The 27,074-nt window shown below is 33.5% G+C and overlaps 2 protein-coding genes across 3 annotated transcripts; one reads left to right on the plus strand and one right to left on the minus strand.

The window, feature by feature from the left end:
- Nucleotides 1-1,564: 1,564 nt before the first annotated feature.
- On the plus strand, nucleotides 1,565-4,563 carry LOC131628704 (receptor-like protein kinase FERONIA). The gene is made up of 2 exons (XM_058899532.1): nucleotides 1,565-2,381; nucleotides 2,642-4,563. Exons 1-2 carry the CDS (start codon nucleotides 1,694-1,696, stop codon nucleotides 4,483-4,485), a joined length of 2,532 nt encoding a protein of 843 aa, XP_058755515.1. The 5' UTR covers nucleotides 1,565-1,693; the 3' UTR covers nucleotides 4,486-4,563.
- A 1,304-nt stretch (nucleotides 4,564-5,867) lies between these two features.
- LOC131628710 (disease resistance protein RPV1-like) lies at nucleotides 5,868-10,278 on the minus strand. 2 transcript variants are annotated; one of them, XM_058899543.1, is made up of 5 exons: nucleotides 10,030-10,278; nucleotides 9,430-9,934; nucleotides 8,211-9,300; nucleotides 7,651-7,920; nucleotides 5,868-6,860 (listed from the first exon to the last, which is right to left on the minus strand). In XM_058899543.1, the coding sequence occupies exons 1-5, from the start codon at nucleotides 10,091-10,093 to the stop codon at nucleotides 6,399-6,401; spliced, it is 2,391 nt and encodes a 796-aa protein (XP_058755526.1). In that variant the 5' UTR covers nucleotides 10,094-10,278; the 3' UTR covers nucleotides 5,868-6,398. The 2 variants fall into 2 exon arrangements, with proteins under 2 accessions (XP_058755526.1, XP_058755525.1); XM_058899542.1 differs by having other exon boundaries at nucleotides 5,872-6,860; nucleotides 8,193-9,300.
- Nucleotides 10,279-27,074: the final 16,796 nt, after the last annotated feature.

The raw sequence follows: 27,074 nt of genomic DNA on the forward strand, positions 1-27,074 counted from the left end.
AATTCAGAAGAAGCAATGGATTGTTGTTGAACAACTGGATTTCAGATGAGCATCTGAAATGGTTTCATAGTTCATACCTTATTTTATTTACTTTTATGTTGCTGTCTTAAGATATAAATTTTAGACTGGCTTCAACTTCAGGTCTCTGGTTTGATTTGATCTCTTAAATCTTAATAATGTTTTTCTTAGAAATTAAATAGTAGCAACAAAAGAGACACCAGCAACCAGCAGCTTAAGAACATATTGTAGATAAGCCAAACACTAATGGTGATGAAATTAACAACATCGCGAGAGGCGAGCGAGTTGCAAAAACCGTTCAAAAACATATTTTATGAGACTCTATTTAGTTAAATTACGATTTAACCGAGACAATTTTTGAATTTGTGCAGTAGCCCGTGTTACACATTCTAAAAGACGACACTGGATACAACCATCAAAGGAGGGTAGCTTCCTAGGAAAATAGGACTCTAATTGAGCCATATAGCAGCACTATAACTTTTTCACAAGCAAAACATCATAGAAAATCCTAAACAGAGTCTTAAAAACTGTGTTAAGATATAAAAAGTTTGATCTTCGCCCTCAACATGATACTAACCTTTAACCTTTGATATTTAAAGAGTAGTTCTCCTATTTATGCACTGCCAAATGACATAACTAGCTCGGTTCATACTCCAAACAGTACCTATCTAAATAAGTGGCGGCTAGATTGGCGTGTATGTGATAACTCATAGGCAGACCGGCTTAGTAACAGGAAGGTCATAGTAATATTGTGTTACGAAAGATCTGTTTTGTAATAGTGCCACCAACCGACGCCTCCTCTAAAAACACTACCATTGGTCAAGAAGAAAACATAGATGACACTCATAAAGGATCACATTATAATCAGAAAGATTACAGACGACATGTAGGAACCATATAAGATCATAAGGCAATCATGCTTGGCCACCCATCTCAAACTAGACCCCCTAAAATGTGAGTGTGCATTATAGAAGATACACAAAAGAATAGAAGGATACAGCCTCAAGCGAAAACCTTGTCCAATAAGACACATAAACATACTATGATTCTTCAAAATAAAGGTTCTAGCAAGATTCAAAATCCCTAAGATGGTCATAACGAACAACAATACCCAATTTATGTCGATAGAACACCTCCAGAAAAACGACCACGAAAATGTCGTAAAGTGCATAATCTTAAGATGACTAAAAAGAATGTTGAAAAAAGCAAAAGAAAATCAGACTAATAAACTATAGACATTAATGGATCTATGTGCTTATAGGTATGAAGTTTAGAGTTACATGTGGATTTGATTTTAATGATGAGAACACTCATAAGAAAAGTTACACTCATAAGAAGAGTTTCCATTAGTCTTCTTATTCAAGACTTTTTGACTCAAGTGATGGTGCTTGAAGATTTATCAAGTATGCTTGAAATATTTTTTTTTTCAAATTTGAACAAGTCAAAAAAAAAATTTTTTTTTCCAAATTTGAACAAGTCAAAAAAATATGTATCTTCAATTTTTTTATTAAGACCCAAGATTTTTCCCCATTTTCTACGTACTCGGCTCCACCAATGAACACAGCCCAAAATATGTTTCCTCCATCACAAACATACTCTTCGGTATTCACAATTCTATAAACCCGCATTCTTCAATTCGACAGCACAGACACACTCACATTCAACTCTAAAAAACATGAAACCGTTGATTAACTTCAGAACCTTGATCACCACTCTCCTATACTTTTCCATCTCCCTCTTTACTCTTCAAGCCTACGACCCAATTGACCGTTACACCCTCAATTGTGGCACAACAGGAAACTCTACCGACGGAGAAAGAACATGGACAGGAGACACAAACTCAAAACTTTTGTTATCATCACAAAACAACAACCCAACAACAATTTCTGTTCCAACAACAACACAAAAACCTTCCATCAACAAAATCCCTTATTCAACAGCTCGTTTATCACACTCAATATTCAACTACTCTTTCCCAGTCACTCAAGGTCCTAAGTTCCTCCGTCTTTTTTTCTACCCTTCTACCTATTCCAACGGTTTCAACCGTTACGATGCTTCCTTCACCATGGTATCTAACGGATTCACACTTCTTAAGGATTTTAATGCTTCGTTAAACGCTGATGTTGAAGGCGTTGATACTTTATTCAAGGAATATGCTATCAACGTTGGTGATGACCAAAGACTTGATTTGAGTTTTATTCCAAGTAGTAGAAATTCTAATAACTATGCTTTCATTAATGGAATTGAAGTCTTATCTATGCCTGATGATCTCTATTATAGATCATCCACTGATCCTAGTTTTTCACTTGTGGACTCCACTATCACTGCATATAGTATTTCAACCAACGTTGCACTTGAGACAGGTAAACAATTATTTTAACTTAGCATTTTTTTTTATCTCATATCATAACTTATGAATTACAGTCTACAGAGAATGAGTATATGTAAATTAATGAAATGTAATTTTAACACAAAAAACTTTTACTTATTAATTTGAATATTTAAGTTGTAGTCAATCACAACCAGATTCATTGTTAACGAAGTTCATTAATAGATGGTTAACGATTCAGAGCACATAATTAGCATGAGTTGCTGTTCTTAATTTATGGGAACTTCGTTGCAGATTACAGGATCAATGTTGGAGTGCAAGCAAACTCACCAAATGTTCAAGACACAGACATGCTCAGAAACTGGAATGAAACCGACATAGACTATTTAAGAACGCCAACATCACGAGATTTTTCCTTTGGAGACATAAGAGGCACAAATAACATCACTGTAAACCCTGATTACATGGCACCCAAAGACATCTACAGAACATCACGTGACTTGGGCACCAATGCCACTCTCAACAAACTCTTGAACCTAACTTGGGAGTTCCCAGTTGATTATGGTTTCTATTACTTGATCAGGCTCCATTTCTGTGAACTCGACCCCAGCATAACTATCGTAGGTGATAGAGTCTTCATCATCTATTTACAAGGAAACGTGGCGGAAGATCATGCTGATGTTATGAAATGGACCCAAGATCAAAAAGGTCTTGCTGTACAAAGAAACTACGCCGTATACATTCCAAAGAGTAATAATAACGGTAACAAGAAAGCTAGCCTCTCTCTTCAATTGCATCCATATGCTGATCGTAGAGACACCATATACAGCGACCCTTTTTTAAATGGACTTGAGATTTTCAAAATCAGTGATGTGCATTCAAAGAATCTGGCTGGACCTAACCCGGATCCGCTTCAAAATCCGAATAAACCGCAAAAGAAAAAAAACATAAGTGGAACGACAATAATCGGCGTCATTTTGGGAGTTGTTTTTGGCGTATTTTCACTCTCTGTTGTCGTTTATTTCGTTTTTAGGAAGAAAAGAGAAACTAAAGGGAAAACCAAAACTCAAAACTTACATCTACCTTCGGGACTCTGCCGCAATTTTTCCATTGCCGAGATGCGTGCCGCCACGAACAACTTCAACAAGCTCTTCATCATCGGCGTAGGAGGATTTGGTCATGTGTACAAAGGGTACATTGACAACGGTTCAACAACTGTTGCAATCAAAAGACTAAAACCGGGTTCACAGCAAGGAGAAAACGAGTTCATCAACGAGATCGATTTGCTCTCAAACCTCCGTCACATACACCTCGTTTCTTTAATTGGTTATTGCAACGACAACAACGAAATGATTATAGTATACGATTTCATGACACGTGGAACTTTACAAGAACATCTCTACAACACAGACAATCCAGAATTATCATGGAAACAGCGGTTGAAGATTTCAATAGGTGCGGCCCGTGGTTTACGTTACCTTCATTCAGGTACGAAACACCCGATCATTCACCGTGACGTCAAAACGACAAATATTCTGTTAGATGAGAGATGGACAGCGAAGGTTTGTGATTTTGGTCTTTCACGATTTGGGCCTACGGGTATATCAAAGACCCATGTTAGCACTGTTGTTAAAGGTAGCATTGGTTACTTAGATCCTGAGTATTACAGACGACATCGTTTAACAGAGAAATCTGACGTGTATTCTTTTGGAGTTGTTTTATTTGAGATACTCTGCGCTCGACCCCCTATTATTAGAAGCGTGGAGCTGAATCAGGAGTCACTCGCCGATTGGGGAAAGTATTGTTATAAAAGTGGGATCATCGAGAGTATCGTGGATCCTTCTATAAAGGGCAGTATAACGCCCGAGTGTTTGGAAAAATTCGGTGAAATCGCGGCTAGCTGTTTGTTGGATGATGGAACTATGAGACCGTCGATGAACGACGTCGTTTGGATGTTGGAATTTGCTTTGCAGTTACAAGAGAATGCGGAACAACCTGAGCATCTTGTTGTTGGAAATGATGACGTGGAAGATGGTGGAAGAACGGACGTTAATGATGTATTATTTAGTGGGATCAATTCAGGAAATGTTTCGGATTTTAATAAGAGTGTTGATGTGAATTTAGATGATAGATATTAGATAATGTTTGGTTCAAAGAGATGGGGACAAAGTTATCAAATTTGAAAGTTAGACAAGTGAATGTGTTTAATGCAAATATTTTACAGTATATTTTTAAAAAATTGCTCAGGATAACATATTTTCTGAAGTTGTTTGCCCATCCATTAGCAGTAGAGTATATTGATATTTTTTAATTCATGTGTTCCTCATCTATTGAGGGAGCACCTTCCTGAGCTTATTTGAGCAAAAAATATTAAAATATTAATATGCATATTCGGCCAATATATGGGCGAACATATAATGAAAAAAAAAATCAACATATGCTCAGTTAATGAATGGAAGGGTAACTTCAACAAATGTGGCTTCTTAAACAATTTGTGTCAAAGTGTAACATTTTAATATTCTAATTTTAAATGTGTGACAAAACAGTAAAAAATCCGTTTTCTGTGGCAGCTCGTTTATGTGCTTGCGTTTCAGGTTGTAATAATGTAACTTGTGCATAAATTAAATTGCTTCTCTCTTGCGAGTTATAAGTAACTGTCATGGTTTTATTTTGGTAAGCTATTCGTTAGTCTATTTGGTTGATTTAATGTTTAAACTTAATTTTTCAATATAACTTCAACAAGTGTTGGCTTTAGGTCGAATGCGCTGCCAAACACATACTTCACCTACTATGCTTAAACTTATTTATTTTTGTTTTTTTATGTTGATTAGTGGGAAATCATTTGGACAGTTGTTAGTGTTTTCGATTAGGCTGTCTCTATAATCCTTTTAAGTACTAGATTTTATGGCAAAGAATCAATTTTAAAAGCCAGTATGATCTTGTCTTAGGTACGAAGATTTGACCCTTTTTAAGATTATTGTTTTCTGGAATATTATTTTAAGATAAGGTTCTCGTAGAGAGGAGAATTTCTTGTTATCTGTAGAATCCGTAGCAGTAGCCCCCTTGATTACATCCGCGAAAGTTCTTGAAGGCCCTGAACCTCCCGTCTTGTTGGTTGTGGAATTCTTGAGGTAACTGCTCTCGAACTTGAGTTTAGCACTTGTATGTCTATCCCTTCCATTATTGGTTCCAAGGTTCTGTTTGTTGTCTACTCTGTGAATGAAATTTACTTCCTTCCTTTTGATCTTGGAAATGTTTGCTTTTAGTTTTGATCCTTCTAACCAAATGTTGTCCATCTTGATCTCCAGGTTCTTCTCATCCTTCACATTGATGAATCTGACAAATCCAAATCTGCTACCTCTCCAGTCTCTCTTTGGAGGTATTACAATCTCCTCCACCAATCCTAAATCCTTGAATTCCATGAACAGATCTCTAGCATTCCATGTGTCCCCAAAATCAGTTATGAAAATGGTTGTCACCCTGTTTCTATCCACACCATTTTCTTTCTTCAAAATGTCCCATTTGGCTCCTCCTGTTATCCTATTGTTTTTCTCCTTCACTGCAATCCATCCCCCTTCCATTGCTTGGCTGTAAGTTGAAACTCTGTGAAAAACGTATCTCTTGGTTCTCACTCTCTCTCTTGTTTCTCACTCACCCTCTCTCTTGCATTTTTGAGTCATGATCATGACTAGTTGTTAACACATATGTCGTTTCAATGTTTTTTTTTAAATGTACTCTCCAATCTATGCAAGTATTTCATGTATAAATGCTCTTTCTACTCTTCGAAGGTGGTTAGAAAGTGATGAAATTTCAAGGGAACTACTAACTGGTACATCCAAAGCAACAAGAGATGACATGAGAGAAGATGTTTGAAATCGGAATGGAAGGTTATTTGTAGGCGACAATGACTTCTCTTGAAAATAAAGTTTTGTTATTGAATAACTTGAGAGATTAACTCTCAACTTGATCTTACTTATATCGAATATTGTACAACAAGTATCCCTTGATTAGGAGGGTAAACAATGCACAATTAATCCTAATGAATACATAATTATATACAAATCAATGCATATCTCAGCATCCAAAGCCAAATGATAAATAGAAACACATAACGTGAAAAACCCTCACAGCCGCACAGAGAAATATATCCAATGCTTTTTGACCTTATTACTGAAAAGGATATTCTTGTTATTGGAGTTATATTTTCATGGAGAGTGGTTGAAGATTCTATTTGTTCTTCTTCCAACTCGTCAATATGTACACAACCTGAAAGAATGAGAGTTTTCAAAGATTTCAACTTATAGATGCTTCTTGGGAGGCTACGTAGGCCACTACAATCTTCCAAATTTATTAGAAGAATTTTATTGAGATGTCCAATGCTTGGAGAAATCTTAGACAACAATGGACAATCTTTAAGTACTAGCTTTTCAAGATTAGGCATGTTTGAAAAGTCGGGGCTTCGTGTGAGAAAGTGAGAATGACTAAGATTGAGAATTTTCAGCTTCTCCATCCTCTGCAAGAACACAAATATTATTGAGCAACTTAGGTAAGAGGCTTCAAAAAGTAAATGGAAAGGATTACAATGCATCACTATCTATGAGAATGGAAAGTAAAACATGTACGTTAGTGCAGAGTTAATTTTTTGAAAATTCGAATATCAGTGGAAATTAAAATCTTTGAAAAAAAGAGGCAAATTTCTGCATATAATGTTGCATAAGTTATTAACTTGTGTCTTAGAATTTTACTGAGAGTTCATAAATTTAAACTGTAAATTTAAAGTTTCTTTAATCAAACAGTAAAAAATGCAACCATTTTTGCTCCTTTAAGCTATATCAACGTTTTTACACACATTTAGGTGGTAAATTTGTAATGATGTGTTTAACCTGCAGTAGTTGTGGACTGTAGAAGCTCTCATGGTGTACACTAAATATATTGATAAACCCATTTTGATTCATGCTTAGCAGTTAGCACAAAATTTCATTCCAATATTATATTGTTAAATGCTTACAAAAGTTACATTATCACAACAAGAACTAAAAGTATATCAAATTTATGAATTTAATTGGAATGCACTTTTACACTTTCAGTTGGAAGAAGTTTGACTTTTATTTTAACCACATATACAGACATGCAAACGGATGATGGTGATGAATTGATACTGTAAAACTTTTTACATTGACAGTGCATAAATTTATTTAATGATTTAACTTTAAAGGTCGTATTTTAAAATTTAAGTTTCAACCATAAATATGAGAAGTGATAATAACTCATGTAGTGTGAAAAACTAAAATCAAAAGTAATACCAGAGTTTTCTTCCATAGATGTTTGACTTGACTGTACTCCAATTCGATAGAAACTAAATTTTCTCTAAAAAAGTTTCTAGGAATTTGTTTTAATCCATTCCATGACAGCCATCTCAGGTCTCTAGAAACATATTCAAAATCTCCAACAAGTAATACCCCATCAAGTTTAAGGAATCTGAGTCTCTCCATCTTCTCAAATGCTTTAGTGCTAAAATATTTTGCATTAGCTATAGGCAGCTCTAAAGCCAAACCCAAAACACCTTCTTTTCCCTGTGAAGTGTAATGAACCAGAAAGCAAAAACATGCACAAATTAAAGCAACAAGGTGGATGTAAAACTTGCCACGAAACCAATCCTATTGTTACTAACTATAAGTCAGGATGCACAAAAAGATTCACCACCAAACTAATTTTTCGATGATCTCTTGATAATCAACAAAACAAATGGATGTTAACAACTGAATCATAAATGTTTATTTTAACTTCTTAAGCTTTAGATATTTAGAATCCATAGTTTTAAGGAAAAAGTGTATGACATTCTTACATTTTGTTCTGATAATACCTCAATCACATCCTGATAAAACCACAACCTGCTACGTTCCTCGGGCCTCCTTGGTGATTCCTCGCGAATGATTTCTCTTCCCATATCTCGCATCAAACCATGCATTCCAAGAATGTTCTTATTATCAACAGTCACAAGACTTCGCTCAACAAGGACACGTATTCCAATTTCAGCAGAAAGTCCACGGTCTTTCAATATAAGTATAACATCATTTCGATCCATCCCAATAAAGAAACAAGCTATGTCAAGGAATATTTCTTGCTCATCATCATCATTTAAACCATCATAACTTATTCTTAACTTATTCTGCACATGGTTATTAGGAATTTTTTGAAGTTTCTCCAATACAAGTTCCCATTCCGATTCCGTCTTATGATACAAATACGACCCAAGGACTTCAAGGGCTAGCGGCAATCCCTCAGAATATTTAACTACATTTCTGGAAATTCTATCAAAATCTCCCATTGGACTCGCTTGCTTGAATGCATTCCAACTAAAAAGCTCTAGTGATTCACTTTCAGTCATTATTGACATATTGTATATTTTGTCAACTCTCCCCTTAAGTAAACGCTTATCTCTGGTTGTGATAATTATTATACTCCTTGGACCAAACCATTCTGGATATCTAAAACTTCCACAAAAAGCATGCAGTTGTTCTAACGTATTTATATCATCAAGTACAATGAGTACTTTTTTTAAGCTGAGTCTAGACCGTAACATTGTTATTCCTGACTGAATGTTTGGTATCTTGATTGCCGTTTCTTTGCAGATATCAAATAGAAGTTGCTCTTGTAAACTCACTAGTCCATTAATTTTCTCCCCATTTTCCCTAATATTAGCAATGAAGCTCCTACCTTCAAAATTGCAGCCAATTTTATTGTAAATGGCTTTTGCGATGGTTGTTTTGCCAATTCCCCCCATGCCCCACATCCCTAGTAGTAAAACATCATTTGATTGAATGGGTAGAAGTTGAATGACATCTTGCACTCGAGATTCAATTCCCACGGGATTATGTGCAATAAACAAGTCTGACTTATTTAGCAAATGTGAAACTTTGTCAACGATTGTTTTGATATCCTCACTTTCATTCCTACCCAAATAGAATGTAAATATGTACTGTAAGCATACATGCTCATATATAACAAAAGTATATCTATATGATGAAGTAAACTGAATATAGGAAAAAAAAATAGTTACTGAAAAAGTTGAATGAAATTACCTGGAGTTTAGTATTACGAACCCTGCGGTGTTAGCTGCCAGACGAAGCATCACTCTCCATCTCTTTTCACACAGTAAATCCAAATCTACCTCCTTTTCCATTTTGTTCAAAAGACGTTGAAAAGATACTCCAAAATCGCCCCTCTGATAACGCACTTCAGAGGGATCTACATGGTAAAACACTGGCACAACTACATGCTTTGTGGTTCTGCAACACTCAATTATTTTTCCCAATTCATCGAGACACCATCGTGAATCCGGATAATTTATTGAGAAAACAACTATAGAAATCTGAGACTGCTCGATTGCTAGGTGTAATGATGGTGAAATATGATCTCCTTTTTGAAGGTCATTATCGTCAATAAAAACCTTAATTCCGGCATTTTGAAGAGCAGTACAGAGATGTGAAGTGAAGGAAGCGCGAGTATCTTCTCCTCTGAAACTCAAGAACACGTCATGTATCTTTATTTCTGGTTCTGGTTCTGGCCTATTACGCCGCCCAAACACTAAGAAGAAAAAAGAGAGGTAGAGAATGAATAAATGTATGGATTCAAACAAAATTCATGTATTGTAGAGTTAAATAAAATTATCAATTCATCACCTTGGTCGTTTGGTGAAAATCCTAACTTTGATGAGGAGGATGAGGGAGGCTTTTCATTCTCCATTTGGTTGGATCAGAAAATGGCGGAAAAGGAAAGGTGAAGGTGAAACCTTTCTAACAACAAGTTTAAAACCCCAAATTTCAGAACAATTGAAAAAGGATGGAAAGGAAGAAGATAAGAAATTGTGTGAAGTTCATAAACTTCCGGTTAGTGTCACCTGTCAACATTGGCGGCAGAGATTATAAATATGTACTTCTACAGTAATTGGTTCCCTCTTTTTGCTTATTTAATTTAAAATTTAAAATATAGACATGACAGGGTCACTACTCGCTACCACATCTAGAATAATTATATTGTCACATCTAAAAAAAGTAAATACATGTCAATTTTTATTATTTTTTCTTAGTTGACTTATGATTAATTTTTATTTTAATAATAGTATAAATTATTATTCACATTTGGATAGACACAACCATAACACTTACATTTACACAAAATTAAAATAATTTTTTTATTAATTAATAAATAAAATTGCTCCTCTCCTCCATTATCACAACCACCCCATAATTTCAATTAAAAATTAAATTAAATTTTAAGTAAATTTGAATTATTTCTCTCATGATTGTTTCTAAAAATATAGATTTAATGTTCGTATCCATTCAAATATTTCTGACTAATTTCCTTTTTTTAATTTAATTTAAAATTTAAAATTTAGAGACATGACGGTGTGCTTACCACATCTTAAAAAAAATTATATTGTCACATCTAAAAAAATTAATTACATGTCAATTTTTATTATTTTTTCTTTCTTGACTTATGATTGGCGTTGGATTTGGTAAGGAATAATACAATTCGATCTCCCACAACTGCAATCGGAGGAAGGGATACTATCCTTCAAATCAGATTAGACGGTCCAATAGGTCGGATATTGGTGGTGAAAACCAAAAAATAGGACGGAACAAGATAAATTGTTCATTTCCGCTCAAATCGGAGGGGAAAGAATATGGTGGTAAGTGATTGAATAGAATGGAATTTATACCACTCTATTTTTCTTTGTTCCATCCCTTTTTAAATTATCCAAACAATATAATATCATTTTATTTTATCCCATTCCGCTCTGCTTCATCCAATTTCATCCATTCAATCAAAGCCTAAAACATTGAAGAATTAGGGTAGAGAAATTTTGCAATGATAAGCAAGGGAAGAAAGTGCTTGAAGCTAAGAGGAATAAGGAACTAACATGTGGATAGTAATACAAATCTGAATGAAAAGGGGTTCTTATTATTCCATGATGTTCTTTTTTATAATAGTTTTCAATCTGAACATTTTTCTCTCCTTGACGCTAGCCTCTCTTCTCTCTCCACACCCTTTCAATTCCCAACAGCTCTGTGAGCCTCGTGATGATGAATCTGAGGATTATAATTTTCTTAAATTTGTGTTTTGACAAAAAAAAAGTAATTGGGTTGTGGGTACTGGGTAATCTAAATCAACAACTCAAAACAACAGAGCTTTAGTCACTTGTGTGATTCTGTCAGGGAAACCAACAAGAATCACAAAATGAATGTTGCTTATACAAGGCTTCTTTCTGAGTTGTTTCATCAAGGTAGGTTGATTTAAACTTTGAAGACTCATGGTGCTAAAGAAGATTTGGAAGAAAATATTGGAAATGGTCTTTCTACTACTGTACTAGCTAATATGAAGTTAATTACACATAATGAGTTGGTGCAACCTGCAAATCCTCTAAGGATCAGAAGTGTCAAAACTATCTTCATTGATAATTTCCCCTACATCTCAAAGTTGGACAATTGTGAAGTTATTCAGGAATTCATTAAAAATACTAAAGAGAGATATTAGAATCACTTTGACTATGAATGACATTCATGATGACCCAGAAGGTAGTGTGTACAAGCCAAGAAGAAAAAGGAAGTAAATGGGTTCTAAATCATAGGAGGTTATTCAGAAGCCCTTCAAGCAGAAAGTTGGACACCAGAAGAAAGTTCAAAAAGAGGTTCAAGAAGTGGCATCCACAATTCTCTTGATTCATACCAAGACAAGAAGTGGCATCCACAATTCTCTTGATTCATACCAAGACAAGAAGTGGAGACACTCCTTAGAAAACAACCTCTTCTAACTTGTCTATGTCTGTTAAGAAGAAAAGAATGAGGAAGTTGGTTATACCTCAAGAAGAAGAAGTATATGAACTACCCCTACTCAAGAAGACCAGGGGTGTTGTAAAAGATGTTCAGAATCTCTCGTCAGAGGTTATTCAAAGGGGAGTTAGTCTGATTGCAAAAACCCTATAAGTCAGGCTATGAAACAACCTTCATTTCCTGTAGAAGCAGCTAGAAGATGAAGCTGAAGCTAAAGATATTTTGAAGAAGGTTAAGGGTACTTCTGATGTTGGAACTTCTCATGCTCTTGAGACCATTGTGGAAGAAGAGCAAGCTTCACCATATGCTCCAGAAACTTGTGACACATGTATTCCTCTGAATTTTGTTATTGATAATGTATTAAATTCTTCCAATTCACCTTTTATGACCAAATCTCCAACCCCCTCACCAAAACTTGAACATAACTTATCTATGGGTCTTATTATATCCTATCCTAAACCAACCTCAAAATCAAAATATGATGCATCTGATTCACATAACCTTGGTTAGATGTTTGAGAGCTTTACTAATTAGGAAAATGTTCCTAGAGGAATTGTTAAGTTATATAGTTGGTGAGTTGCCTGTTGAACAAAACCAACTAGCATATATTTATAACTCCGAACATCCAAATCCCTTGAACACCATCTTGAACCCCCTATAGAGGTTTCTAGTGTGAAATCTAGCTCTAGCTCTGAGTTTAATAGTTCTGATTTTAGACCTTTAAGTGTTAAATATCTTCAAGTTATTCCTCCTAGAAACTTACCCACTAACGACAAACAAAATTCCCAAACCAGTGCAGTTGAACGAGAACAAACAAATCTTATTCACACTGAAATTCTAGCTCAATCATTACTACGAAAAACACATATAACAATAGTTGCGAAAGACATATATTAATGGTTGTTAGGTAGGGTGTGGTTGTAAGTGAGTTATTTACAATCAGGATCTATTTCCCGTGGTGGGAAACTAGATAGTGCGCTACATACAACTACTGTTGTATTAAACAATTGTTGTTGTATGTCATTTAATAATAAAAAATGCAGCAGTAAAACAACAACAACAACAACAACAAAAACAAGAAGAAGAAGAAGAAGAACAATAATAACAACAACAATAACAACAACAACAACAACAATGACAAGAACAACAACAACAACAACAATAACAACAATAAAAACAACAAGAATAACAATAATAACAACAATAATAACCACATGAACAACAATAACAAAAAAAGAATAGCAAGAACAACAACAGATAACATTTCTAACTTGAATCTGTAATTTCCTTGTTTCATTCAAGTTGGAGAAAAGATGATGGAGTTCTAAAATTTGTTAATGAAAGATATGATATTTTCGAGTTTTGTTTATGGAAGAAATGATATTTTCAAGCTTGGTTTATTGAGAAATAGTGTTTCGTAAATGAAAAATGACATTTGGAGGTAAAAGATGAAGTTCTTCTAAGTTAGAAATTCGTCTAAGTTTTAGGTTTCATGTGGATCACTAATGGTAGTGTCTTGAGCGTTGAAAATCACTAAATGGACGACCAAGATTTGTTTAAGGACGATGAAGAAACTCAATAAACACACTACATACAACAACAGTTGTATTAAACAAATGTTGTTGCATGTATTTTAATAAATATAAAACATACAGCAGTAGAACAACAATAACAACAATATTCAAACTCGTGATCATGTGCTACATACAATAGCGGTTGTATTAAACATCTGTTATTGTATGTATTTTAATAAAATATAAAAAATGCAGTAGTAGAACAACAACAAGAAGAAGATTCAAACTCATGACCATGTGCTACATACAACAATGGTTGTTGTAATACGGTGAACTGACTTTTATAATCGAAATGTGCGGTTGAGCAAGAGTCGCCACCGACTTTTATTTTATCCAAATTAAATAGAAAGGCTAAAAGAACAGAAAAACACCTTTTAAAAAAACTGAGTTCGGGGGGTAATTATGCAAAGGGAAGGTGTAAGGCACCCTTTGCATCCATGGTTTTCCATGGGCTCTTAATTGCTTTGCTCTTTTTTGTTTCAGAAATGTAGAAGAAAAAGAATAGGGACTTTAGCTCGTAAATGAGCGTAGCCCTTTTGAAGGTTTATGAGAAAGAATATGAAAAAATAGTTTTAGCCAGAGCAAGGCAATTAAGAGCAATTACCTTAAACTTAGATGATAGGTCTCTTTTAGCCTTTCAGGGTGAAAGGGTCTATCCTTGCCATAAGGGGGTAGGAAGCCTTTCATTTGGAGATTGAAGGGTCATCGCGTTGTCGTTCGCCACAAGACTGACCCATGCCATAGTGAGGCAAGTAGTCTAAGGGAAGGACCAGAATAGCCTTTATTCGTAGGCAACCAGAAGATACCTCAGCCTTTTTCGTAGGCAACTTCCGAGGGTTGAGGTCATGTTAGTGTATCGAAGGCAGCATCATCAGGGTCGCATGACCTTTTATCGAGGCAACATGGCTGAGGTATCCTCAAATTCGAGGGACATGGCTATTCTGCAAAAATACACAAAGGCAACAGGCAACAAGGCAACAGGCAACATGGCAACAGAGAGGTTACCCAAAAGAGTGCGTGTGTGCAACAATCATGTGGTTCAATTCAGTTATTTATCTTGTAATTAGTGACTCTAATCCAGTTTAAATTTGCACTTACTAACCACGCAGTATATAAAGCAATAAAGGGGAGGGGGAAAGTGAAACCAGCGGATCCCCAACATGGTTTGGCACAAGTAATAATAAAAGACATAAAATAAAATAGGGTTTAGGGTTACCAACGACGTAGTTTTGGCATTTGACAAACCCTGAAAAGGAAAAAGAAGAGACAGAAAACAGAGAGTGAGTGCATTATCGGTTTGAAGGCGAACTTTATTAACCATAAAAGTAAAAAAGAATAATGAAATTAATAAAATAATAATAAAAGGCACTTAACTTCGAATTTGATCTGATATGGTTGGCGAAAAGCCTCGGGGATAACCCTGAAAATGGCAAAGGCGGAGGAAAGATGAAGGCAAAACAAACCCTAATTTTAAAAGGAAACAAAATAGATTTTAAAAAAGTAGGGTACTTAGCTTTGAATCTTAATCGGGCGCGTTGTCGGAAGAAACCCTGTTGATAACCCTGAAAAGGTATAAAAGATAAAATGTATTCCGCGTAGGGCATGATCTTCGTAAACCCTGATTAGGGCACAAGTTAACCCTGGTTAACAGAATAAATGAAAAGCCAAATTAATTATTGGTTTTCAACCTAATTAATTAGGTAGGCGAAAAAAGTTCTCGATTAAATTATCTAACCCAAAGAGAAATTTGCATAATCAAATTAATAGAAAAAACAAATAATTATTAAGTAATAATAAAAAACATTATTAATAGTTAAATCGAATTAATTGTAAAATAAGTATATTTGGAAAAAATAAATAATTATGGTTTTATTAAAAACTATTTTTTGAATAAGTAAAAACATAAGAATTAGAAATTATAACAATATAATAAAAACATAGGAAATAAAAAGAGTTTACATAATTAAAAGAAAAATTAAAGGAAATACTTAGCTGGTAATCCTATGTGTCATGGCGCTGAGGGTTCACGGTGCGCCAGCAGCTTCAAGGAACGTTGGATCTGCAGTTAGCTTGATCTAATGGTTGATAGGATGAGGGTACGTCACGGGCATGCTTTAGTGGCGCTTACTGGATCTGTAAGTGAACAATATAACAAAAATATATGTCGCTGGCCAGAATCGAACCAACGACATGATGATAGCGCCCTTCTGGAGTTACCACTAGGCCATCTTCACGTTGCTGTTTAACAAACACCTGAATAACATGATATAATAAACAAAACGTCAAAGAATTTAAACCAGAGTTGCGCGCCTTGGCCTCCTTCTTCTTCCTTCAAACCAACAGATTTTTGCTACGAATCATCCATGGCTTGGCTACGACCTGCGATTTCATCATCACCGAAATAACAACAATAAATTAACAAGAAAGTATCCATTCAACTCGGTTTTTCCTTCTGGACACGATGGCAGTCCTGGTTTTACCCAATTCTCGCTAAATCGTAAAGCCCCGTTTCAAAGCTTCGTAACCTAGCAATGGCGGATTCATGTACCTATGCCTAAAACGAAATTAAATAACCCAGAACGCTTCCAAACATAGCCATGATCACAAATATATCATTAAAACGTGGTAAAGATGTGTAGATATGCGGAATCAAAAGTAACAAAAAAACTATGAAAACGGGAACGAATTTTACCACTCAGGGAGCTTCGTCTGCTTCTGAATGGCTGGGACGGATCAGAGTGAGTCAAGGAACGAGTTGGAATGCTTTAGAGACCTCGAATTGCTCTGCAATCTGAAATTTGATTTTGGAAATTCTTCAATCTTTAGGACTCGGATTAGGGTTCTAATAGCCAGCCAAAAAACCTCCCCCAAGGTCTGTAATTGCTCCCTTTATATAATAGACAGATTAGGTTAACAAAATAACAATAAATCTTGGTGAATCAAGGAGATTGGCATTTGATTGATCATGGCTTCAAATCTTTCTAATTTTGAACAATTTCAATCTTTCTCACTCCAATCTTCTTAGCACGAATTTCATGTGATTATAGGATATTATTGATGATTGGATTGATTGAAAAATATAATTAAACCAAATCTTTTCAAATTTTATTGATTTAAACTATATATTTTTTTATGAATAGAAATTCAATAAAAATCAAATAATTGTTAGAAATTCGTGGCATTTGGACTAGAAGCTCTTGGATACTTGGGAAACAAGTTTGGGCCAAAAAGAGTTGGACTCCTTTGTAAAAAAAAAATTAATTTGAACCCTTTTTCTTCATATTTTTCCCTCCAAAATAGTCCAACTTTAGCAAGGCCCATCTCCCTCAATTTTTGAGGTATGGAAGTGTTCTAGGACTTTTTAGAAACCTTAAAGAGTCCTCTAACCAGTGTCTTTGGTCTCATATCAAAATGATTTTCCATGCTCCTTGTGTGTCCTTTTGAAAAAAGTATCTTTTTGTTGACTTTTGAAAAGGACCTATAATGATTTAGTCCATATCTCTCAAATGAAGCATTTTTAGACTTGGCATGTGAGACACAATTTTGTAGAGAATAAAATTTCCTTCAAAATGAGCTTTGTATGGAAAATTTCTGATGTTCCATGAGAGAGTTATGGCTGGTCAAAGTTCAGTTGACTTTTCCTATACAAAACCCTAATTTAGAAACTTTCTGAATTGTTGATTTTTGATCTTTCCTTGATGAACCATGATCAATTCTTGATCAAATGGTGAATGATAATTCAATATGAGGATCAGGAGTTTTAACTTTGCTTTGACCACAGTTGACTTTTTAGGTCAACCAGTCGACTGTTGACTTTTTGAACCTTTGAATGACCAGAGCTTTGAGATAGGCCTTGATACTTGTCATGGAGGTAATGTGGGATATATTGAGCCATGTGAGATGTCTTGGAACCATTGATTTACTGATTTTCCTTTGAATGAACCAAACCCTAGTTCATAGCCTTTGTATAGGAGAAAGTGTCTATGAAGCTTTGAACTTTGATTTGCATTTGTACAAGAGAAATAGTATGGGCAAATTTTGGGGTATGACAGTTGTATTAAACAAATGTTGTTGTATGTATTTTAATAAGATATTAAAAATACAGCAATAGAACAACAACAACAACAACAAAAGCAAGATTCGAACTCATGACCATGCACCACTCTTCATCGCTGTTAGAAGTTCCAACCAAGGTGAAAAGTGGGCTTAAAATTAAAAATAAAGGAAAAGTGTCTAATTGAATAGATTCTACCACGGTGAATCCTTTGGCCGTGGTGAAATAAAATTCAGTGGCATTATGAAAGGTACTTTTTAAAGTAGTGAACCTGTAATTGAAAAGTAATCCAAGATCAATCCATTCCTAAACCATAAAACCTACATGAACCTGGACGTCAACCAAATCTTGTTCAGTCTCAATATGAAGTTCAAACTGCATATGAACTTTAGACTGGAACTGAGCATGAAACTTTTGACAAAATCTTCCATGACAACCACCTTCTCAACACCAACCAAAAACTGCAACCCAAATTGACCCTAAACAAGTCACTTAGGAGCAACCTCCAACAAAAACTACATTAGAAAAAACTGTACTAGAAATTATTCAACAACCTGCACTATCTGACCAACCTCCACTTAGAGAAGCTAATGCTCTTTCAGAAACTGACACAATAATTGTATCTTTTTCATCTACACCAAATCTCCCTCTCCAGCTAAACCTCCCAACTTATATTAAATACCAATTGGAAGAGTTTAGGATTATTATCCTTGACAAGGTTCAGAACATTGTCTAAGATGCTATTGCTTCTGATCCAATAGCTCATGTAGTTGAATGGATACTATCAGAGTTTTTGTAGATTCAGTTTTGGAATATCTCAAGGCTTTTTCATATGAGTATGTAGCTTCTTCAAGTCATAAGAATGAGAACTTGGAAGAGAAACTGACTTCTATTGGTTCCAGTTAAGAAGTCATGGCTTCTAAGCAGGAAGAGTTGGATGTTCAAATGAAGACTGTGATTGCAAGACAAGATGAAATTGGTTCAGATCTCAAAGTTGTCCTAGAGCTCTTGAAGCATAAAGCCTAGGCTTTAGAATTTAGCAAACCTTTTTCATTTTTTTCTTTCATCTTGAACATGGTTTGACAATCTGACTCTCTTATGTTGTTAATGAAAGTTTGTCTTCAGAAACTTTTCTCATTCCCTTCTTTATATACTTTTTGTTGATGACAAAAGGGGGAGTAGGGATAAGTATTTAACCATCTCAATATGATGGGTTGAGAATTTTTATTACTTAATATCTAAATATTTGCTTTTGTGCTTTAAAGATAAATTTAATTAACCTGGATAGGACTTAGGGGGAGCTTATAAGCCTCAACCTTAAGACTATCAGACTCAAGGGGAGCTTACAAACCTCAGACTCTAAAGACAACTAGTTAATTGAATCATCAGCCATTGTTCTTAAATACTTTTATTTGTCATCATCAAAAAGTGGGAGATTATTGGAACAAAATTGTTTTGTATCGTATCCCTTAGGTTTTAATGATAACAAAGTTTTAGAGAATAATTGGTATATTAATATATTTCAAGTGTGCATGAACATAGACTAAAATTTTGATTCAAAGTCAGTTTTGAAACTACATTGAACATTAAAAAAGAATCTTAAAGTTGCAGATTCTGAAGATCGGACTTTGAAGAATCAACCTATGAAGAAGGTCAGCTTCTGATCAAGTCATCATCTAAAGATCAGAACCTGGAGATCTCAGACTTTGATCAGGTCAACATCTGAAGATCAAGTCAACCTCTGAAAACTTAGAGTGTGAAGGATCAGAAGTTGAGATCTATCTTCTGAAGGATCAAAACAAAGCTTAAAGATCAAGAAATTTCGACCATTTACTGTTAGACTCTAAGGTCATTTGTTTTCTTTTGATCACGTGAAGACTTAGCAGAATTCTGCAGAAGCCTGAAGGATTGCAACTTATAATTCCTTTTGTAGAAAATGAATTTCAAATGGCATTGCAACGACATTTACCATATTAGGAAGCTTTGCGATAGATTTGATGATGCTTCTCTCAAAGACTCTTTTGTGCAATCTCTCCAACGACTTTTTTCCTTCTCTATATAAGGAGCTGAAGACTTGAAGATATTTACAACACAACACTACACCTTGACAAAATAAAGAGTTGTTACTCTATCAAAAAATTGCACAAGCTTAACTCAGGGTTTCTTAACTCCTGTATATTCTAGAAATCTCTAAGTCTTAGAGTCTTTTTGTGTTGTATTCTGTCTACACCTCTAATTGTATATCAAGTGTAGTTTATCATAATCTCTTAACTTTTTGTTATAGATTCATAAGTCTCTTGCTTGTGTGCTTGAGCATTGTAGTCTCTTTCTTAAGTGCTTGGGCATTGAAGTCTCTTGCTTGTGTGCTTGAGCATTGAAGTCTCTTATTTGTGTGTTGGAGCAACTGGAAGTTTTACTTGTGTGCTTGAGTAATTTGTAATCAAATTTAGTTATAATAGAAATCCCTTGGAAGTGCAAGCAAACTGGACTACTCCTGATTTGTGGGAGAAACCAGGATAATAGCTTGTGTTCTATCTTTCTCTATTCTCTAACTCTTAACTATTTTATCCGCTGCCACTCATCAGACTCTGACTCTGATTTCGATCCTGAATTCAAAATCTGATAAGAGAATTTAAAGAGAAAAAAGAGAAAAAGTTAACACAATTCAACCCACATTCTTGTGTTTTTCTCACCTTCAGTTGGTATCAGAGTATGGTTTGTGCATCAACACTTAACAATGGTACATAAAAAGATCGTGAGAGAAAAACATGCCTAAATTACCAAAAACATTTCCATCACCTTCAAATATTGTGCCCTTTGATTATAGTGCTTCTAAAAGAAACAATTATACTTATAAACCTCCAACATTCAACGGAGATTCTACTAAGTTTGAATGGTGGAAAAATAAAATGTATACTCACATCATATGTGTTGATGATGAGTTATGGGATATTCTTGAAGATGGCATTGACATTGAAGTAGATGGAGTGGGCATGGTGGCTGACGAAAAGCTTCTCACATGGGCTCAGAAAAAGATTTACAAAAAACATCATAGAGTAAGAGGAATTTTGGTAGTTGATCTACCTCATTATGAGTATCTCGAGATTCTCAACAAGTCTACTGCAAAAACCATCTATAAATCCCTTTGTGCTACTTATGAAGGGAATCAACAAGTTAAAGAGGCCAAGGCAAAGCTCTTGGTTCAATAATATGAGATGTTCAAAATGAAGGAAGGTGAAGACATTGAAACCATAAGCTTCCTTGGATTTCCGTTTCTATCTTCTTTTCTTCTTTGGGGATTTCAAAATAACAAGTTGGAAGTTAGCCAGATCAGACATTGAGTAATCTTCATAAGAAATATCTTCATTGTCCATGTGATCAACCATGTTTTCCCAAGAGTCCTTCATGAAAGCTTAATTTCTATCTTAAACATCCTCTATTGTATCATCAGTTGCATTGAATTGAGTAGCATCCACAAACTCTAAGTCATTAGAGCTTACATACTCAAAGTTAACTAGTTCATGTCTAACTTGATTTCAAACATTGGTTTTGCCTTCAACAACATATTTGTGTCAACAAGATCTTTGTCCTCTGATGCATTTAAAACTTCAAGAGATATAACAATTATAGCATATGGGTTTACTTTCCCTACACCCCTATTTTCCTTGTTCACTCAAGTTGTCTCCCCTCTAATGATTGTATGTTTGTCACCATCACTCCTGTCAGTACTCTTTGCTTCATTAATTTTTGTTTTTTGTTTGTATTTTGGGATTTCATTTGATTTGTTGTGCTCTGCGTATCTAGTGTCATCTTTCTCTTCTTTTACAATTTAGATTGGAGTGACCTAGAGCTTTGCAGAAGTGACAAAGGTCTGGAATTTTTTTATATTCTATCTCCACAAAAGCATATCCCATTCTTTCAATTAGAATTTTGTTCCGTACTTCTTTTAACATATCAATGTCAACTAAGACCATGACAAAATACCTAAAGGCTCTATTAAATGGTGATATATTAAAGGTTGAATGTATAAAAATTAGTGCCTAGGCTACTAGCTATGGTAAATATAATCTTGGGTCTCTAATATTCCTATGAGAGCCCTTGGATCTAACTCATACTCGTGCGGATGTGTAATTCATATTTTTAGGAACAAAATCCGTAGTCTATGAGAACAATTTCAGAACTTCAGGGTTAAGATTTCATGAAGACATAGACTTAACCTTTATAACATCTTCTAAATTAGAAAAAAGAGAATTCATAGAAACCATTTTCTAGAGAGGTGATTCCTCATTTTGCAATATAGCTATATAAATTTGTCAACTTATTGTAAAGTTGTAGAACCATGAGTGAGGATGATCCTTTCGGCCATAGAATCCTTTAATGGAGATTGTGCTTGCATCACTCAAGTTCAAGTAAATATTCTTTTTCTCATATCGAGATGGATATTATGTCTCCTTTGACACAAAAGACCAATAGCCGATTTGTTGGGATGTTACAAACATTATATAAGAATTTTGCAAATGATTTATTTGGCTTGTTCAAATGAGGTTTTGGTTTGACAATTTGGGGGTGAAGAGGTTTCTTGGATGAGTATGCGTGTTTGGGAGGTTTCCATTGTTAGAAATGAAGATTTTGGTTTTACGTTAACAATGCTTCAGAGTTTACCATTGCCATTCTCTAAACAAGCCTAAAATGATAATTTAAAGAATATCATATCATATTTCAACTCTAATTTAAAATTATTCTAGTATGGAACCAGAATTAATCGAAGAACTGAGGTTGTGGTGAGCAACGATGGACTTGAGCTCCTCTTGTGGTGGAGGATGAGCTGACCTACAAGGTTAGCACTCTAACGCTCAAGTTATCACGTGAGAAAGATAAATAAAAGAAATTTGAATTTCAAATTGTGTACCTGAAATTAGCGCGTGTACCCTTTATATAATGGAGTTGTTATACCAATCCACTATTCCCTAGGCGTATGATGCGTGAAATCGTTGGATGTATCCTAATCCTGAATCTCATATACACTTTTGTAGGTAGGGTAACTCCTTATGCTATGAGCAATTTGGGTGAATCCTTGCTTTCTTCGGGTCGTCAGCCGATGGCCATTTAGATTGGCCTGGAATAATAATAATACTTTTAAATATGAAAAAATGAATATATACTAATTTGTATAATTAATGAAAAATTTAACAAAAACTCAAAATTTAATACAATAATTATAATATTCTTGCTAGAATTATTGGTTTATTTATAATTTTTTTACAATGACTAATTATTTTTATTTTCCAATACTATACTCCTTCCGTTCTTTTTTAATTGTGACTTTTGAAAGGAAAATTTGTTTCTTTTTAAGTGTCATTTTAAATTTTAAAATATTGATTGTTATTATGTCAAAATTACTCCTAGTCATTTATTATAGAGAGAAAAAATCAAATAAAATAATAAAAAGTTAAGACTATTATAGGAAAAAAATAATTATTTAAAAAGTAACAACAATGATTAATTTTTTTGGTATGTGTAAAAAGTAAAAAAATGACACTTAAAAAGAAACGTAGGGAGTAGTTTTTTTAACTCTACAATTTAATTAACACTATTTTTATTACTTTCAGTTTAATTATTTTACTCCATAATTCATGATAAATATAAAAAAAAAGATAAAATATTTTATTCTTTCTTATTCCTATTTTCGATTTATACACTTTTTAAATCAACACTTAATTTAATCATTTATTCTATTTTTGGGTTTAATATATTTTTGTTCCTATAAATATTTTAATTTTTAGTCCCTATAAAAAAATATCAATTTTTAGTCCCTCTAAAATTATTTTTTACAATTTTAATCCTTATAAAAGGGACATAACTGCATGCAAAAATAATTTTATAGGAACTAAAAATCAATATTTTTTTATAGGATTAAAAATCATTTTTTGATAATTTTATAGGAATTACAAATATATTTAACCTTTTATTTTTTTCACTATTAACTAGTCAGAGACTCGTGCTGTCGCCCGGGTGCATTATTTGTAGTGTAAAATTTTTTGAACGATACGAAAAATGTGAAATGAAGTTTGACCAAATTGTATATATAAAATGGAAATTAACCATTTAAAAAAAGTTTTACTAATTAGATATTAGTATTATGAAAATTAGGTTCTAAGTTAAAATAATGATCCGCAAAAAAATTTGATAAGGCTTGATCGCTTCAAAATGACAAGTATTATGGTGATAGTGACCCATGCAGCAACACAGATAAATTCGTTCATATCTTTCATTTAATAAGGCTTGATCACTTCAAAAAAAAAACTAAGTATTATGGTGCTAGTGACCCGGACGGATAAATTTATTTAATATTGTATAAAATATTTTTAAAAATATTTTTAAATTTGAAATGAGATAGTAATTAATTATAAAAGAAACTATTAACATAAAAATTCAATTATATTAAATAAACATACAAAATAAAAACAAAAAGGGAGCAGTGGAGAAAGAAAAAAGAAGGGAAAATTTTAAATTCAAAATAAAGATTTTGCTTTTTAATTAAAGGTCATTGTTGATTAAAATAAAATAGACATTGTATTGATAGTGACCCGTAAGATTAAACATTTTATTATCATAAAAATTATAATTAAATAAACATAAAAAGGGACCAATGAGATAGAAAGAAAAAGAAAAATTTTAAATTTAAAATAAGAATTTCTGGTAAAAACCGCAGGAAAGCGGATATATAGCTCAAATCCGTAGGAACAGAGTATTTCTAATAGTGTTTTGGTTTATTTTTATTAGTTGAGAATTAATAAAAATAAAAATATATTTTGAATATCATCGTTTATTTTTCACGAATTTGAATAATTAATATATATAGTTTTCGTATTTATATCAATAACACATTTAATAAATCATTAGTATGAATTAATCATCTAATATATATTTTACATATATGATCAATTTTTATTGTATTATCTTTGATTCACCAAAACTTTTAGAAAAAAATCAGATTCATGTATAGATGTAATATTTTTATTTAATTTATAGTTGAAAAAGAATTATTGAATACTTACTTTAAGATAGATTGATCGAGAAAAATAATGCTTGTCTTTCATATAACCAAATATAATGAGGGGGAAGTGTTAAAGAATAAAATAAAATTGTGCAAATAATGATGTAATATCATGCAAGTAAGAGAAGAATATCATGTAATTATTTGCATTTATTATGTCAAGTCTGTACGTCTCTCATATTCTCAATAAAAACAAATCAATGTACATTTATAGACCCACATAGCAGAACTTTTAATCTAATTGTAGTATCAACTTTGAAAGCTAAAAGTATATTTAATACCATTTAGAATACACATATAATACAGTGCTTTCAATTCACATGCTTGTAATAAGCTTAAGCAGATAGAACTTTCAGATTGTGAAATATATGCTTCTTGTGAATTAAGGTAAGTTAGAACTTAGAATTGCCTGCGTTTCCTATATTTCTCATTTGTATCAACCTTGTCCTGTTTTGAGCAAAACTTTTTACAATATTCTTCTTAAACAGAGATTGGTTTACGGAGCAAAGGCAGAGGCAACAATCGCCATTGGGTTTATACAAAATCCTATACATGTACATGTAGCCAAACAACACGGTTGCAGTAACAGATTCGGAAGAAAAAAATATCGCTGCAGAACAAAATAAATTAAACATTAACAGTAAATGCAATTTTATTCTGAAGAAAGCAGTATCAAAAGCTTCCACGTCTAATCAAAGGCCCAAAGTAAAACATGGATCATGTGATAATTTTAATAGCAAACATATTATTTCGTTAATTAGCATTAGCAGTCCATGAGCACATGTCAGTTTATATTATGTATGACTCCCATGATAGATTAATTTAAACCAAAATTGTTCCATCTTTTCATTTTAAAATCACAAATATGAAACATACCAGTATAAACTTTGATGATTTCTTCATCACGATACTTATGCTACCAAGAAAAAGGGAACTTCATGGAATAATAAAGTTAGATAACCAACAGGTAGTTAAAACACAAATCATTGTCACATAGTTTCAAATCAAAGAATTTTATATCAAAGAAAATAGCTAAAACTACATTTCCTTGCTTGCTTTCAATATGTGAAAAAGGTCTTACCTAAGCTAAAATCCTTCAAACAAACCAATCGATATCACATCTGAGAATGGATATGACAAGAGTATGCTCATTACCTTGAAAGTTGTAGGCTTAATCAAATGGCTTAGATGCACAAAAAGGCCCCAAGAATACCTATTTGGTCCTTTCCAAAACACAAGCACATATGCATAACAAAAGGAAGAAGGACCATGGATTTCCTTACAACTTCTCTAGCAAGTTCTCTATGTTTCTGTTCATAATTTTAATAAGCATAGAAGAGATGATTGCAGGGTGATCTTTATAAAAGTATACGTTATATCTAATTGTTAACTTAATGAAGCTAAAGGAAAATAGGTAACTTTAATCCCATGATGATTAACCAACCTATAATCAACAAAAGGGTTCTCAAAGATTTCCATCATGAATTTAACGCGCAAAATTCTTCGCACAGCAACATGTTCTCCAATATAAGTTTAGCCAAAGACAAAAAGCATTAGTTACTTGCACAATGGAAACACAATTTAGTAAAAACAAATGTCCCAAAACACAAGATGTATGGACATTGGAGATAATTTTTGTAACTATTGGAAAAGCTTCCTCTAGATTGATAACACTTTGGTTAGAGATTGCATCATAAAACTTTATGAAGTAGTCAAATAGTTAAAACACTACCAAGTAAGATGTGACATCCATTTACATTGGTAATATGTAATGAAAACAAACACGATTGCAATCTTTTTCCATAAAGTAAGTAGTTTGTCTAACCTTCATCATATCTTAGATTAAAGATGCAAAGGAAGGCATGCAAGGGGGCATGTTGGGTGAACCACCACCTGACATTTGACACACAAATCCTAAGAAAAATTAAAAGCATTTTCAGAACACTATGAAAATGCATGATGTGTGACTTATTACAGTTCTAATCAATATGATTTAAAGTAGCATCAAACCACAAAGTAGAAGCCAGTTTTAGAAGAAAGAAACTCAAATTTAAGATAGCCTAGATACATATCAAGTAACCCAAAATATTGTAGAGGATGAAAGGACTACAATGATCATTGTAACATAATTTTAATGCCATCAGAAAACTAAGTTAAAAAATACTTAGAATTAGTTAAGAGATGTAGTAAAGAACTGACTCACCTCCAT

This window comes from Vicia villosa, unplaced genomic scaffold (assembly GCF_029867415.1).
Source record: "Vicia villosa cultivar HV-30 ecotype Madison, WI unplaced genomic scaffold, Vvil1.0 ctg.000470F_1_1, whole genome shotgun sequence".
Classification (NCBI taxonomy): Eukaryota; Viridiplantae; Streptophyta; class Magnoliopsida; order Fabales; family Fabaceae; genus Vicia; species Vicia villosa.

Bases quoted from the DNA above. Each gene is read 5' to 3' on its own strand.
- LOC131628710 (XM_058899542.1), bottom strand. From the start codon at position 10,093: ATGGAGAATGAAAAGCCTCCCTCATCCTCCTCATCAAAGTTAGGATTT. The intron at 9,935-10,029 runs GTGATGAATTGA...TTTTCTTCTTAG, and splicing joins ATTTTCACCAAACGACCAAG to TGTTTGGGCGGCGTAATAGG. The intron at 9,301-9,429 runs GTAATTTCATTC...CTATTTGGGTAG, and splicing joins TTCGTAATACTAAACTCCAG to GAATGAAAGTGAGGATATCA.
- LOC131628704 (XM_058899532.1), top strand. From the start codon at position 1,694: ATGAAACCGTTGATTAACTTCAGAACCTTGATCACCACTCTCCTATAC. The intron at 2,382-2,641 runs GTAAACAATTAT...ACTTCGTTGCAG, and splicing joins CAACGTTGCACTTGAGACAG to ATTACAGGATCAATGTTGGA.